The following is a 13,965-nucleotide window of genomic DNA, read 5'->3' as shown; positions in this document are numbered from 1 at the left end:
TAACAGATATTTTAGATAAGATTTGCTAGTAGTAGAAGATTATATTTTGTTGAGATTTTTAGGATAATTGTTAGTTGGATATTTTGCTAGTTTGTTTCATGTAATCACTATAAATAGTGAGTTGATGAATGTAGAATATAAGCTCATTTTCCACCTTCAATGGAAGTCTCTTATAAGCTTTTTTTGCAACACTAAGGTGTTGTTTCTTAGTTTATGCCCCCAAAAAACCAACACAGATGCAGTAATTTGAGACAGCCAAGGCTGTTCTACGAAATCTACCAATCCCAGTTTGTACCAGGTGACTTCAGGTGATACTGGTCTGAGTTTTTGCATAGCAAACCAGAGTCCAATTTTGACAGATTGAATCCAGTAAGCAAGTTCTCAGAAAAGTGCAAGTATAATGGCCCTAGCGGATGCCATTGGTCATTCCAGAAGTTGGTATCTTGACCATTTCCAACCACCTGTTTGATGAAGCCTGGAGCTATCGTTCTCAGCTTTAAAACTCCAAGAGCAGTCTGATGATGATTTAAGCTGAATTATGCGTACCCACTTCACCCATAATGTATCCTTCTTGGCTCAAATATTCCATATCCGCTTAACTTGAGGACCAAACATTGATTCCATAGAGTCAAGTCATGCACACCCAGGCCACCTCCTTTTTTCTTTTGGCTTACATATATGATACCAGCTAACTTTGGCTCCATACTGCTGCTTTATTTCACCCGACCAGAGAAAGGAAGATACTATATATATAAGCTTTCTATTCTTCTTCTTCTAATGACTCTCTTTAGGCGGCGGAATAAATGCACTCGACTCGACCAATATATTTGAACACCAGCAAGTGCAGATTTAATAACTTGCAGTCTTCCTCCATGGCTGCTGATAAGATAAAGAGATCATCTGCGAAGGCAACATGGGTAAGTCCCAACTGGTTGCACTTTGGGTGGTAGTCAAATCCCTGTTCAGCAATGTACATAGTAACATAGAGATATACTAGGAGGGAATCACCGCGCGTTGCGCGGTGGGTGAATGTAATGATGCCCAGTAATGCCCAAGCTGAATAAAAAATTTTGTAAAATTAGTTAATTCAAAGAAGAAGTAATGTAGATTAGTTTAGCTAGAAAGAAGTGAAAACTACCAGTAATGTATTCAATTGATGGGTAAATTACACTGCATGATTCAGGTAAATTTATTAAGCATCCGAATAAACATTGAATGTGTGAAACCAAGGAAAAAGTTTCTCAACTCCGGTATCATCAAAGATCAAAACTGTGAATATATTTTCAGATTCCGGAATAAAGACAAGAGTTTCATTGTGCTGCAATTCATGTTGAAGAACGAAATCTCTCCAGTTTTGGTGAAGGCGTTTATGCTTTACACCAACTTGAGTACTTCTGTGTCCAGTGTTGATAAGTAACATGGGAGTCTTGATACCATTGATGAAGTGATCAATAAAGCGCGGGATTTTCTATCATCAAGAGGTGCAGATTAGAAGATATATAGAAAGAAAAGGCAATTGCTTGTGAGAAAGTTGAGATGAAAAAGAAAATGCAGTTAAGCATAGAATAGCTTACCAAACTGTTTGGAGTCGCCGAGTTAAAGACTTGATAAAAGCAAACCGAATCAGATAGATCTTGACAGAAATCTGGCCTTAGCGAGGAAGAAACTTCTTGTTGTCCAGCGGCTATTTGGATACCATCTGTAATTAGTGACTATGCATTACATTAAAAATAATAGATGATATAGATGTGGATGCGAGATAGATACAATGATATGTTTACCTCTTGATGCAATAGGATTCATGTGCAATAGGTCTGGCAGGGGAACGGTCCAAGGCAAAAGAACTTGTTTCTGTAGTTCACAAAAATGAATGACATCGAATATTAGATTTCCGCTATGTCGAAGTAATAGTGTGTCATGCCTTTTGACAATATTGTCTTCACAAAAAGCATCCCAGCCTTGTGCGAATGCATGGTCCGTGACTGTGATAGGCCATTGCCGCAGTCCAAACCTTAGAATAATTCTATTGTTGTGGTGCTGATGAAACAATGATTCAAACTGAGCAGGTAATACCTTTAAGAAATGCAGTAGGAAAATATTGTCAAAGAATACCATGCTATTTAACACTAAATGCTGCAATGTAAGTGAAGGAGGTAAAAGTTAACCTGTCCTCTGTGGATGCATTTTAGTAGAAAACAGCAAGCTGATAAGCAACTATTTGTCGGTTGAAAATTTGTTGGAGATGTTAAGATTGTTGCTGCCATTGAACTACCAGGAGGAAAATCGATGCTGGAAAATCAGACAAGTGGTTTACTAATAGAAAATGCGAGTACAAGGCTATATCATATGACAAGGATTACAAATACATTGTAGAGCAACTCACCTGCTGGCAAGTTCTTATGCAGAAAAAGCGGTAATGCAAATCTATGGTTAAGAGTTGTTATGGATGATTTTGTAAATGGCAAAGAGCATATATATAAAGAAAGGATCAATGTAAAAAGAGTATACTGTTCATTGCTGTTAATGCTAAGTGCAAGTCTTCTCCTACCACAGTTGAATTAGTTGTAGAGGAAGGTAAGGACCAATGAATAGAAAAGACAATTCAATGTGAAACATTTAAGTGTGAGTTGTCAACCGACTGCATGTGATAAGGATGCATTTGTAATGCTCTAATGGCCTGAAGGCAAGATCATAATTCATTATGTAATGCTTTAATGGCCTGTAATGCTTTAATGGACCTGAATATATAAGTTTTATTTGTAAAAAATGTTGCCATTCGCAATAAATGCATGCGTACAAAGCTGGAGGCTGTAAATGCATAATAACAACTCTACTGGACAAAATATAAAGAAACGGAAAAGAATCTCAAATTATATAGATTATAAAGCTGCTAGTTCTGCAAAATATTAAGTAGGAGCTGTCAATTGATAGCATGGAAAGTAATGCATCTGCAATGCTTTAATGGTTTGAAGGGAAAATTATTATGCAACGTGTACTCAGCATGCTAAGTAGAGCAGATAGTCCAGCATATAAGTAACAGGAACTAAATATGTAGCCAGAGCAGATAGTCCAACATGTTCGAAATTGATAGCAGCAATTGTAATTTTAAAAAACTATAAACAAATGGAAAGGAAGCCCACATTGTATAGCTTATAAAGCTATCAGTTTTACACAAAGGGAGTTCATCGCCAGGAATCCAAAGATATCTGTGAAAATCCTTATGCTAACCAACATTGTAGGATTTCAGTTAATCTTTGAAAGCCTGGCAAGAACTCTGATACAGGTGCCATAATCAAAGTTCAATGGGCATGACAAAAAGAAGTTTAGTAGGTAACTACGCACAAAAGCCAGGGAATTGTGAATGGACGAGCAGTATTTGCAAAAAACGCTAACAATCTGTCTAAGCATAGGAGTGCAGATTACAGAACCACCCCAAAACATATTAATGCTCGAGCAATGCCAAACGCAGTGACAACAATTCAGCCTAATTTTGCTTTCTTCTTGGAATCAGCATGTGGACTATCAAACTCATTGGTGCTGACAGTTTCTGTTTCATCAAACTTTTGACTTAGGCGAAGACGCACTTTCGAGCTAGAACCACCATGTCCTATGAGTGCAACATTCAGTTAAGTTAATAGTTCATCGAAAGAAAACATAGGGATGCATCACTACTCCAAGTATATTCACGAACCTGCTGTCAATAGCTGCTCATTTTCAGCCTGCTGGTCACATGAAAGAGAGACAGATTCTGGTTCATGTGTTAGTTGAGCATGACTCATTTTTGGTTCAAGTTCAGAGCAATATAAAATCGTATACCGCTGTCTGGTATCAGCGAGCTGTGTTTGGACTGGTTTAATGTGAACCAGAAATGTCTTTGTTTTAAGCTGTTCGTGGACAAACTGAAGTGGCAGCTCAAGATTCTGGACGAAGCACAGACGATATAAGAGTCAGAAGGAAATACTGCACTTATTATTAAATCTGACCGATTAAAATAACCTGATTAAAGTGGTCCATTGCTTCAAGGCCAGTGAAGGTGAGAATTTTTTCTGCTAGATCTCCAAAGATAGAAGCAGGTATAACTCCACTGTCATCGATCAAATCAACGTCAAAGCGGCACCTAAAATATAAGTATACAAGTGCTTAGGCGATACACTGCATAACATTAACATTAAGAGGAATTAAGCAGCTAAATTAAAGCTAATGATGTAGTAATATAGGACCTAGGCATAGCAGCGCCCTTCTCTTTGCACGAATTACAAGTAAACTCCATTCCATAGTCTGCTGCAGTAGCTCGATAACATCTTGCACAGCTCATATACCAATATTTCTGGAAGATCTGTTCAAAAGAGAGTTTTGCCTTGACCCAAGCAGTCTAAAAAGAAAGACATTTATTAGATGGAAATCTGAATAGGTACGAAGCTGTAAAATAACATAACTGAATATCATCTGATCACCTTCTGTGATGCGGTAACATTGCAAATTAGAGTAGTTTTCTGGTCTCTCTTTAAAGAAAGCGCAGGATTGTATTTAATGTAACTTTTTGCATCAATGATTTCTGCAATTGACTTAGCATTTCTCATTGCCCTACAAGGAAAAAGATGATGTAAGTGAAATATGGGGAAGAACGATATAAGTGACACTGAGGTGCATAAAAAAAATGTTAGTTAATGCCATTGCACCAATTCTTGAGCTGTCTCGCTTCCTGTATCGGTGGATCAACAAGCAATGCAGAATCGAACCAGGTTGAGAGAGAAACACCTGCCGAATAAACAACAGAATGAACGCTGAGCTATGTCTGAGAACCTTGATATACAAATAAAGGTTATAATACAAAAAAAAAAAAGCATGTTAACAGACCATTGTAGTTGTTAACTTTCAGTCTTCGACCAATGATAACAGGATAGCTGTGCATGTTATTCAGCAGTATCTGACCTTCATTGTTCAGAAAATCATCCCATAAAGATAGCAGGACAGTTTGAGACCTAACGTTGGCATAAAAGGCAGGACAAAAAAGTTTCAAAGCTATAGGAAAAATGCGATAAGACCAGTAAAAGAGCGTGAACAATGATAAAAATACTGCGCACTCTTCATTTAGGAGGACAAATTTCTGAACATTTGACTGTCTGGAGTTTCTAGTGATTGTCTTCATGGCCAATGAACTGATCACCACTCCGAGGACATCTGCAAGGGGAAAGAAGACAGGCTGAGAAAAGAACGATTGTGTGACAAAAATATGAATGATAGACTGTTTACATACTCACCAACGGACTTGTTTTTATCATCCATGTAGTCAGATAAATCAGCAAAGTCAGTGAACGCAAATTTAACAGGCATAATGTCTTCATTGCCATCAACTTCTTCAATGACAGTTTTTGAAGTGATCACCCACTGTTTGATTAATCCAGCACTTTGAAACTTTTGCGGAATAGTCCTCACATCAGCATTTGAAATCTTATATCTTTTATAAACCTGCAACATAGGACTCATCCTTGGAATATCAGCATTGAAGATTATCCCTTCAACTTTAGAGCCCTATCAGAAAACAAAAAAAAAGTACACATAAGAATTATGATGGACAAACAAAGAAAGAGTTCAAATTATTCAGGTTTAAAAATGTAACCTCTGAATCATAGAAGACAAACTTTTGCTTTTTGGTTGGTGTTCCCAACGAATCTGTGACCTGTTGCTTTTCTTGGACCGTGATCACACAGGACCAGTTTTTCATATCAGGCACGATTTCTTCAATTTGCAAGAGGTTAGACATTCCTGTAAAAAAAGGAAAAATGATTATAATGTACAAGCTTGGGTATACACAAGACCTTTACCAATAAGTAAACACAGCATGGACCGGTACAAGTATACCTGGCTATAAGAAAGTTCTACTGCTGGCTCAATTCAAAAACTTCACCGAACACAACATTTCTAGTTTTGCAGTCCGTTTTTATACCATCAAAAGTTCCTGGTACAATAAGTATTTTCAGCTCAGCCGAAGTTCTAACTCTGGACAAGGCTACATATAACTGTCCATGAGAAAAGACAGGTTCTCTCAAGTAAATGCCAACGTAATCGAGAGTTTGTCCCTGAGATTTATTAATGGTCAGCGCAAAACAGAGTCGAACAGGAAACTGAGTTCTTATAAATGCAATAGAATTCTTCTGGCTGTCGGGAGTTTGTAAGGGTATCTTTGGAATGAGAACCCTCTTTCCTTTATGCTGGCCGAAGACAATTTCAGCGGAGATAGTATGCCGGCCAAGCTCTCTACATATAAGCCTTGTGCCGTTGCACAGGCCTTCAACAGGATTTAGATTCCTTATCAGTATAATCGGACAATTTTCTTTTAACATTAACCTGTGAGGAGGAAGGCCTTTTGGATTCTGAGAATTAAGAAAATCCTCATAATCCCCCTGGTGCCGCTGGTCAACAGTTTTGTCAGAGCTAATGAAAGTGTGCAGCTCTCCAGGGAACCTTTTAATTAGTATATCATTTAGCTCATCAACTGAGCTATTTTTAGGGGTAAGAATACACCTGTTAATCATCCTATATGGATCCAAGGAATAGAGAGCTAAATCTGGGAATACAGATTGTAGCAACCTGTTAATAAAGAAGTTTAATTAGAAGCTGTATATACTAAAGAGTAGATAGATAGACCAGAATTTTTTAAGTAATGTAACCTGTTTAAGGACTCTTCTTTATCGTAATAAGGAATAACTAAATCTTTAGGCAAAGTTATTTCACCGTTGAAGTCCACAAGTTCATGCCCTTCGCCAACTCTTAACAAGAATTCGGAGAACTGAGGATCTAATATAGCTCGCATGTTTTCCGTCAACTTCAGTTTATGAAGTTTATACCACAATGGAGAATTGAGAAAACACGACTGCAAAAGGATTTCCTTTGTTGCTTGCTCAATAACAGGCAGCGTCTGGCGAAAATCCCCACCAAACACAACAACCTTACCCCCAAAAGGCAGTTCAGATTCCATGATATCTCTAAGCAAATCATCAAATGCCTCAATAGTTTCTCGTTTTGCCATGGAAGCCTCATCCCACAAGATCAGTTTTGACTCCGAGAGCAGCCTTGCAACACTGCCTTGTTTGCTAAGCTGGCAGGTTCTGTTCTTTGAGAAGTCAAGAGGTATCTTGAACCTTGAGTGTGCAGTTCTTCCTCCAGGCAGGATAGACGCTGCAATTCCAGAGGTTGCTACTGCAATGGCTATATAACCTTGTGACCTCAAAGTAGCAAGCAGCGACCGGTATAAAAAGGTTTTGCCGGTACCACCAGGACCATCAATAAAAAATGAATGCCCTTGGGAAGCAAAGCACGTCTGTAAGATGGTGTCATAAGCATATTTTTGCTGGACATTTAGTTGCAAAGACATCAATAGATCTTCTGGCGGTATGTCTATGTTTTTCTCAGCTTCTATCTCCTTTGTCAAATGAACATGATCCACACTAACAAGGTCATCTAATGGCAACTGATAGGCAGCAATGGATGTACCCATCTGCTGAAGTGATTTGTTAATATCAGCTAGAACCAATCCCCTAATCTGAGCGGGAGAGTAGGCATGATATTGTTTTTGCCGTTCATAATCTCTAGTAAAGTCCAATTCAAATTTTCTCCATAACATCGCTGGATCAGTTGGAGAACAATAGACAAGAAGAGTTGCAAATAATAATCTGAGTGAAGACGGCATTTGAAATGTAGCAGCTTTCTCAAGCGTTTCTTCTATGTACGTATCAGATTGCAGCAACCCAAGTGCCAGAGCAGCCTCTCTAAACGACTTCATTTTTTTAGCATTAACAGTCAAGAGATCATCGAATGATATCGGTGCTGGAATATGATTTAAGAGCAGCCTCAGATAGTACCGTTCTCCCTCTCGTGGACTAACACTGACGAGTCTACCTATCACCTTTCGACGCTTCCTTTCTGTCCAGTGTCTATACTTAGAAGACCAAACGAAATGCTGAGGAAAATCTTTATAAAAGCATTTAAGGTTCTCAGCAGCTGCGTTGGTCGCATTCATTTTGAAGAACTCAGTCAGCATGGTTTTAGAAAAATCTACTTTAGCTAACAATTGCAGCAAGTCCGAGTTCTTCGGGAAAGAAACAAACTGTTGATTTGGAAGATGAACCTGGAGAGTATAAACAGATGGGGTCATCTCGTTTAAACGGAACTCATAGATGCGCCAAAATGCTTCCGGAGGCGAGATGTATCGACCCTTTTGGAATTCTTTAATCTCATCAATATCAGTAGCACTATCATCTGCCATAATTCTAAAGCAAACCAGATCATGCCCCTTGAACACATATTTATACAAGTACTTGACCAATTTAATGGTAGAACAAATCTCCACGTTCATGTGACAATCGAATAAAGCAAGGAGATAGGGACTGTAAGGCACAACCCACCTATTATCAAGAGTGAATCTGCGAACTTTCACTTTCCTGCCATCATCCCTTCTTCTATAATATGGATAGCTATCTTCACCATGGGTTGTATGAGGGCAGAAATTTTTTGGATAATGACTCTTGCAAGAACCATCTTTCATACAAGGGCAACTTTTATCCATATCGCCACAGGGACCGTGGAGCATATGTTTTACAACAAGAGAGTAGAGGTGAGGATATTGAAGCGGATCAGGTAATTCAGCGCAGACTACCTTGTCATAAGATTCCGGATTGAGCAGCTTAAATTGAGGCTTTAAAATGAGTAACAAATGAGCGTGTGGAAATCCCCGCTTTTGAAATTCAATGACATACACGCAGGCTGCTACTTCACCAAAAATCTGTTTATTCAAGAGCTCATGCTTAAGCATATCGAATTTAGCTCTAAAAACTCTAGCTAAAAGATCAGGCCTATCTTGAGGCTTTTCATGATACTTCAGGTTGCACTGAATTTCTTTCCATGCCGGATTGCAGGTCATGGTAAGAAAAATGTCTGGTTTTCCGTACTTTTGTACGAGTGCCATTGCATCAAGATAGCGGCGCCTCATGTCCCTAGGACCACCAATAAACGAAGCAGGTAGCACTATCCTACGTCCAACTTTAGAACCTTCAGCCTGGCCTAGAGAGACACTGTCCAATACCCCTTGAAGAATTTCTGATCTAACTACATTTTGTCGGTGCCTATGAAAGTCCAGCCTAGAAGTTTCTATCTTCACATAGGAATCAACCGAAAATTGTTGTAGAAGTCTGAGACAGTGCAGTAACATCGACTCATCGTTTTCCCTTATTTGAAACCTATAACAATAATACTCTCTTGCCGATACAGTGTCCTCTTCACTCTTTCCATGGTCAACGGCTATAAAGAACAAATAAAAAGGTCAAACTAATGTCGATACAGCTTATGATGCTTGTTTCTAATAGTCAAAGACAGCAAGAAAAACACTTGCCTCTACGTTCCAAATCTAGTAAAAGTGAAGGGTCATCAACAGTGGAAGGATCAACGCTGAAATCAGCTTCACAGGAATCTGCATTTCTCTTCCTCTTGTGAAGTTTCTTAACACCATGGTGCCATCCACATTCACCTTGAGGGAAGAGAATAGGGTATTGTAAAGGATCATAACAGCCATAGTAATGCTTAATTCTATGGCTGGTATTAGAGTGAGTATAAACTTGAATATGGACATTCCTATCCGCTGATTCATCGTCATCCTCAGTCCATATGGCAGCAACTTGAGAGGCTGTAGGTAGGTTATAGACGCGCTGGTCCAAACCAGGATAGCAATTCAAAACAATCCTATAGTTGTCAATGTTCGGGACATTTCTGAGATTCTTAAAGAATTTGGCATAAGGATTGTTGGACAGGATACGCATAAGTAATTTTAAAACGCCTCCACGCAACTTATCAGAACTTCCAACTCTTTTTGCTAATTCTTCATCAGAATCAAAAAAGTAAAACTGAATTCCAGAAGGTTTTTCGCTTGACTGTAGTAAACCATTAAGAAAATGGTAGACCTGACCTTGAACACGGAAAGTGTAAACACCTTTTGTGTTCTTGGTCAGCTCTGGATCATATCTTGCAGCGAAGGATGTGAAGCCCAAGTTGTTATTATAGGTCCTAACATTATTCCTAAAATGAGCGCTTTCCTCATCATTTTCGATAAATAGGCGTTTAAGATCATAAGGCATAGATGGAGCCACAATAGAAATCTCTCCTCCAGAGCAGCAAAAGTTAGGAGGTTCTAAATGGAACCTCTTGGCTCCACAGTGCTCACAATCAGGAGCGTCTGGAAGAGTCAAAGCTTCTTGTGGGATTTCAGTGATTGGAAAAATGCGTTGCTGCCTCCCCCTTTTAGGTGCAGCTGCATTTATTTTAAAACTATGGGTGAGAAGCGGACTAAGTTGTGCCTCTATTAGGCTATATAGTAATGGCATCTAAATAGTTATTGAGAAATAAAATGTTAACCCGGAGTCTGCTTCCTCACACGACGACGAGAAGAAGGTGCTCGAGTAAAAGGCCGTGTTTTAGATGAGAAGGCAGAAAAGTGTGCATTTTCTGTTGCAGTCACGGCTGAATCATTTTTTTCAATAGGATCGGTAGGGCGGCTGACCTGAATAGAGGTGGTTTCTGCAATCGTATAAAGAAATAAGCTAACCAAAATAGGATAGTGTCATTCCAATGAACATAATTAGGATGTGGTAGGAAGGAAAGAATAGTCAGTAAGACTGCATTGGAAATAACTGCTGGCTAAAAAATATACCTCCAGATGTAGAAGCTGGATCGAAAGCTGGGTTCTCAGAGGATGATACAATTTTTTCAAAATGAAGTTTTTGCTGCTCATAAGCAGAAGAAAACCGTGGATGACCAGATTGTATATAAACTTTGGCCAAAGGAGAATAGTTAATAACGTTTTCAAAAAGATGAGAAGAACCGGTGGTCCTGTCAATGGACATCACAGGAACAGAGCAAGCAGATCTAAGCATAAAAGTTTGCTTCTCAACAGATGCATTTTTTTGCTGTAGAAATGGATCCGCATGAACAGTAGCTCTGAGGGGATAAAATTTTTCAGACTTCACAGAAACATGGTCAGAAGAGCAGTATTCTATTGAATTTTCAAAAAGACCGTTCATAAGCAAATCCTCTTTGGCAGAGTTAACATCTTGGATAACGCTTCGAGAACGAGCAAAGCAATTGCTTGGTCGTTCATGTAACGCCACAGGCACAGAGTTACTAATTTTCCTCCTAGGCAGGCAGAAATCAGATTCAACAGAAGGAGAAGAAAGGGTCAAATTTTTTCTTTTTTCTGGAAGGAATTTTCCTTTGCAGTTCGTAAGATCAGCCTTAGCAGCAAGCGGAGACTCTGCAGATTGCAAACGAAGATGCACCCATTTACAAAGAATTGATATGCTAATACAGGAACCAGTAGGTAGGGTAGTGAAGGTGATTTAAAAAAACACCCACTGAATAAGAAGGAAGAAGGGCATCATCAACTATACCTGCAAGAACACTTGCATTCGGCATGTCGTTTGCTATCTGAGTAGTAGAAGCAAAATGAACACGCGGAACAAAAGAAGCAGACTCACGAGAAGACATATATTGCAATGCCTCAGTAACAACACTGTTATGATCGGTCTTTAACGCTTCGGTTCCTAAGATTTCACTATGCATAGAAGGGTCATTCGCACCATCGAATTTTTCAGGATGCGAATCAGGGAAACAAACACCTGATTCTATATAACCCAGAGGAACCTTGCGAATACGTGGCAGTAAACGTGCATCTTTTTTCTTGGCAGATCTGTTCTCTCTTCGTCGTTGCAGAAGTTGTTTTTTTTTCAGTGGTGGCATTTCTGCATACTTTTTGCGGCGAGCGGCATTTCTATCCATTCGAGTTTCACTAAGAGTTCTAAAAATGCCAAAGGGCTATGTAAAGAAAGGAATACCTAACTTAGTGAAAAAAACGTAAACAAAAAATGACAGAAAACAGAGCGAGTTAAAAAAAAAAAGCAGAGAGGTATAGGAGTAAATAGTCAACAACTGAGTAAACAACAAAAATGTAACAAGAACCAAAAAGTTAGGCAGGTAATTATAGTGCAGGAAATAGGATTTTTGTCACCACCAATGGAACAGCACCAGGAAAATAGAATAGCATGGACATAAAATGGATAGAGGTCACAAAAGGTTAAAAAAAGTCAGGTAAAGGATAAAAAAAGGTAAGATTAGAGCAACATGCAGCTAATGATGCATCAAAAAATGCATGGCAAAAAGGCACAAATTAAAGGATAAAATGCAGAGGAAAGAGTTAAAAAAATGAGAACAAAATGAGAATAACTAACCTGCTTGTATAAAGAGGTCCAACACCGCAGAAGCAAATAACAGTAGAAGCTATCAAAGAAACCACGAGCAAGTAAGAGGCAACAAGAAAAGGTGGGGGAAAAAAGAGCGGCAAAAAAAAGAGCTGATTTGGCTATAAAAATTTAGCAGAGACAGGGGAAAAGTAAAAATGGTCGATCCAGCACACAACAAAGTAGAGAAGCAAGGAAGAGATTTAAAACAAAGCAGCATGACAGCAATGCTTAAATATTTGAACAAGTAGAGGAAAGAACAAAAGAAATGAAACTATAAAAATCAACATGCTCACCAAGAAGCAGTGACAACAACACCAGTGCAAATTAAAACCAAGGCAATATATCGGGAAAATAAAGTTTAAAAGAGCCAAAGAAAACGAAGTATACTGCTTATGAGGTAGCTCTTTCTTCCAAGCAAAGAAGCAAGAGCAATAGAATAGGGAAAAGAAAACAGTACATGCACAATTACAACTGTTCATGAGTCAATAGTCCAACAACCGAGGAAACAACACATATTTAACAAGAACAAAAAAGCCAGACAGGTAATTATAGTGCAAGGAATAAGTATTTTGTCGGTGGCAACGTAACAGCATTACTAAATAAAATAACATGTATATAGAACGTATAAGCTAGCTAACGATGCATTAGAAATTGCACATCGAAATGGTACAAATTAAAAGATAAAATACAGATAAAAGAGGAAAACAAGAAGAGAACAAAATAAGAGTAACTAACCTGCTTGTACAAAGAGGCCCAATCCCACAGAAACGAATAACAGCAGAAGCTATCAAAGAAACAACAAGCAAGTAAAAGACAGTAAGGCAAGGTGGGAAAAAACGAGCAGTAAAAAAAGAGGAGCTGATTCGGTGATGAAAATTTAGTAGGGGCAGTATGACAACAATGGCAAAGTGTTTGAACAATTAGGGGAAAAACAAAAGAAAGCAAGCGGTAGAAAATCAGCATGCTCACCAAGAAACAGTAACAACAACACAGCGCAAATCGGAACCAAGACAAAAAATAAATGAGGAAAAGGAAGGTTCAAAATATTACCAGGAAACGGAGAACAGTGTTTATGAGATAGTTTTTTCTCTCTAGCAAAGAAACAAGAGCAATAGAAAAGGCAAAAGAAAGGAGTAGATGCACAATTACCACTGTTCATGATGGTAGGCAGCAGAAGATCCGATGGGGAAAAGCGGAGAAACGCTATAACCATTGTACAAATGCGAAACTGAAAGCAACGTCAACCGCCGGGAACAACAGAGCTGATGGGCGACAACGAGAAGAGGCGACCGCAGCTTGTAGATTTACAGACATGACCCCAGGCAAACGACAAAAAAGACTACGAGGCTCTTATGAGGAAGCGTAAATGGAGGCAGAAAGGATGGGCAATATAATAAAAACCAGTCAGGTATTGTTCAGCTCAGGTACAATTAGCTGTCAACAAAAGGAGGCTGGAGGCTAATGACGGGAAATGTGAGCGGCGGATGAAGAAATCGAGAAAGGATGTAGCTAAACTAAACAAACAAAATTTGTCCGTTGCAAAGACCTGGTAATTAAGGATGTTAGTTTGTAATTAGCCGCCAAAAGCAAGGAAGACAAGAGTAATGAAAAGCGCTCTTCTCAAGACAGAGCAACGTAGACATATTAATTAACTAACAATGAATAACAAAGTAACTAATTG

The 13,965-nt window shown here is 38.7% G+C and overlaps 2 protein-coding genes across 6 annotated transcripts; both read right to left on the bottom strand.

Annotated features, from left to right (window-relative positions):
* Positions 1-1,128: 1,128 nt before the first annotated feature.
* LOC113740597 (replication protein A 70 kDa DNA-binding subunit B-like) lies at positions 1,129-13,884 on the bottom strand. 5 transcript variants are annotated; one of them, XM_027268148.2, is made up of 17 exons: positions 13,434-13,884; positions 13,020-13,068; positions 12,273-12,321; positions 5,863-5,959; positions 5,621-5,766; positions 5,262-5,532; positions 5,085-5,181; positions 4,858-4,982; positions 4,680-4,758; positions 4,455-4,584; positions 4,221-4,372; positions 3,997-4,117; positions 3,692-3,920; positions 2,166-3,607; positions 1,782-2,073; positions 1,575-1,699; positions 1,129-1,468 (listed from the first exon to the last, which is right to left on the bottom strand). In XM_027268148.2, exons 5-14 carry the CDS (start codon positions 5,762-5,764, stop codon positions 3,480-3,482), a joined length of 1,476 nt encoding a protein of 491 aa, XP_027123949.1. In that variant the 5' UTR covers positions 5,765-5,766; positions 5,863-5,959; positions 12,273-12,321; positions 13,020-13,068; positions 13,434-13,884; the 3' UTR covers positions 1,129-1,468; positions 1,575-1,699; positions 1,782-2,073; positions 2,166-3,479. The 5 variants fall into 5 exon arrangements, with proteins under 5 accessions (XP_027123949.1, XP_071903489.1, XP_027123948.1 ...); XM_072047388.1 differs by lacking the exon at positions 5,863-5,959 and having other exon boundaries at positions 2,166-2,289; positions 3,343-3,607; XM_027268147.2 differs by lacking the exon at positions 5,863-5,959.
* LOC113742517 (uncharacterized) lies at positions 5,880-11,823 on the bottom strand. Its single transcript, XM_027270346.1, has 6 exons — positions 11,436-11,823; positions 10,700-11,299; positions 10,405-10,566; positions 9,389-10,300; positions 6,672-9,297; positions 5,880-6,591 (listed from the first exon to the last, which is right to left on the bottom strand). The coding sequence occupies exons 1-6, from the start codon at positions 11,821-11,823 to the stop codon at positions 5,880-5,882; spliced, it is 5,400 nt and encodes a 1,799-aa protein (XP_027126147.1).
* Positions 13,885-13,965: the final 81 nt, after the last annotated feature.

This window comes from Coffea arabica, chromosome 4e (assembly GCF_036785885.1).
Source record: "Coffea arabica cultivar ET-39 chromosome 4e, Coffea Arabica ET-39 HiFi, whole genome shotgun sequence".
Taxonomy (NCBI): domain Eukaryota; kingdom Viridiplantae; phylum Streptophyta; class Magnoliopsida; order Gentianales; family Rubiaceae; genus Coffea; species Coffea arabica.
This window is presented reverse-complemented; position numbering and strand designations above follow the sequence as displayed.

Coding starts and splice junctions, on each gene's coding strand:
- LOC113742517 (XM_027270346.1), bottom strand. CDS start 11,823: ATGGATAGAAATGCCGCTCGCCGCAAAAAGTATGCAGAAATGCCACCA. Junction 10,567..10,699: donor TCCAGCTTCTACATCTGGAG/GTATATTTTTTA, acceptor ATACGATTGCAG/AAACCACCTCTATTCAGGTC. Junction 10,301..10,404: donor TGTGAGGAAGCAGACTCCGG/GTTAACATTTTA, acceptor AAATAAATGCAG/CTGCACCTAAAAGGGGGAGG.
- LOC113740597 (XM_027268148.2), bottom strand. CDS start 5,764: ATGTCTAACCTCTTGCAAATTGAAGAAATCGTGCCTGATATGAAAAAC. Junction 4,759..4,857: donor GAAAGTTAACAACTACAATG/GTCTGTTAACAT, acceptor TTTATTCGGCAG/GTGTTTCTCTCTCAACCTGG. Junction 4,585..4,679: donor GCGAGACAGCTCAAGAATTG/GTGCAATGGCAT, acceptor TTTTCCTTGTAG/GGCAATGAGAAATGCTAAGT.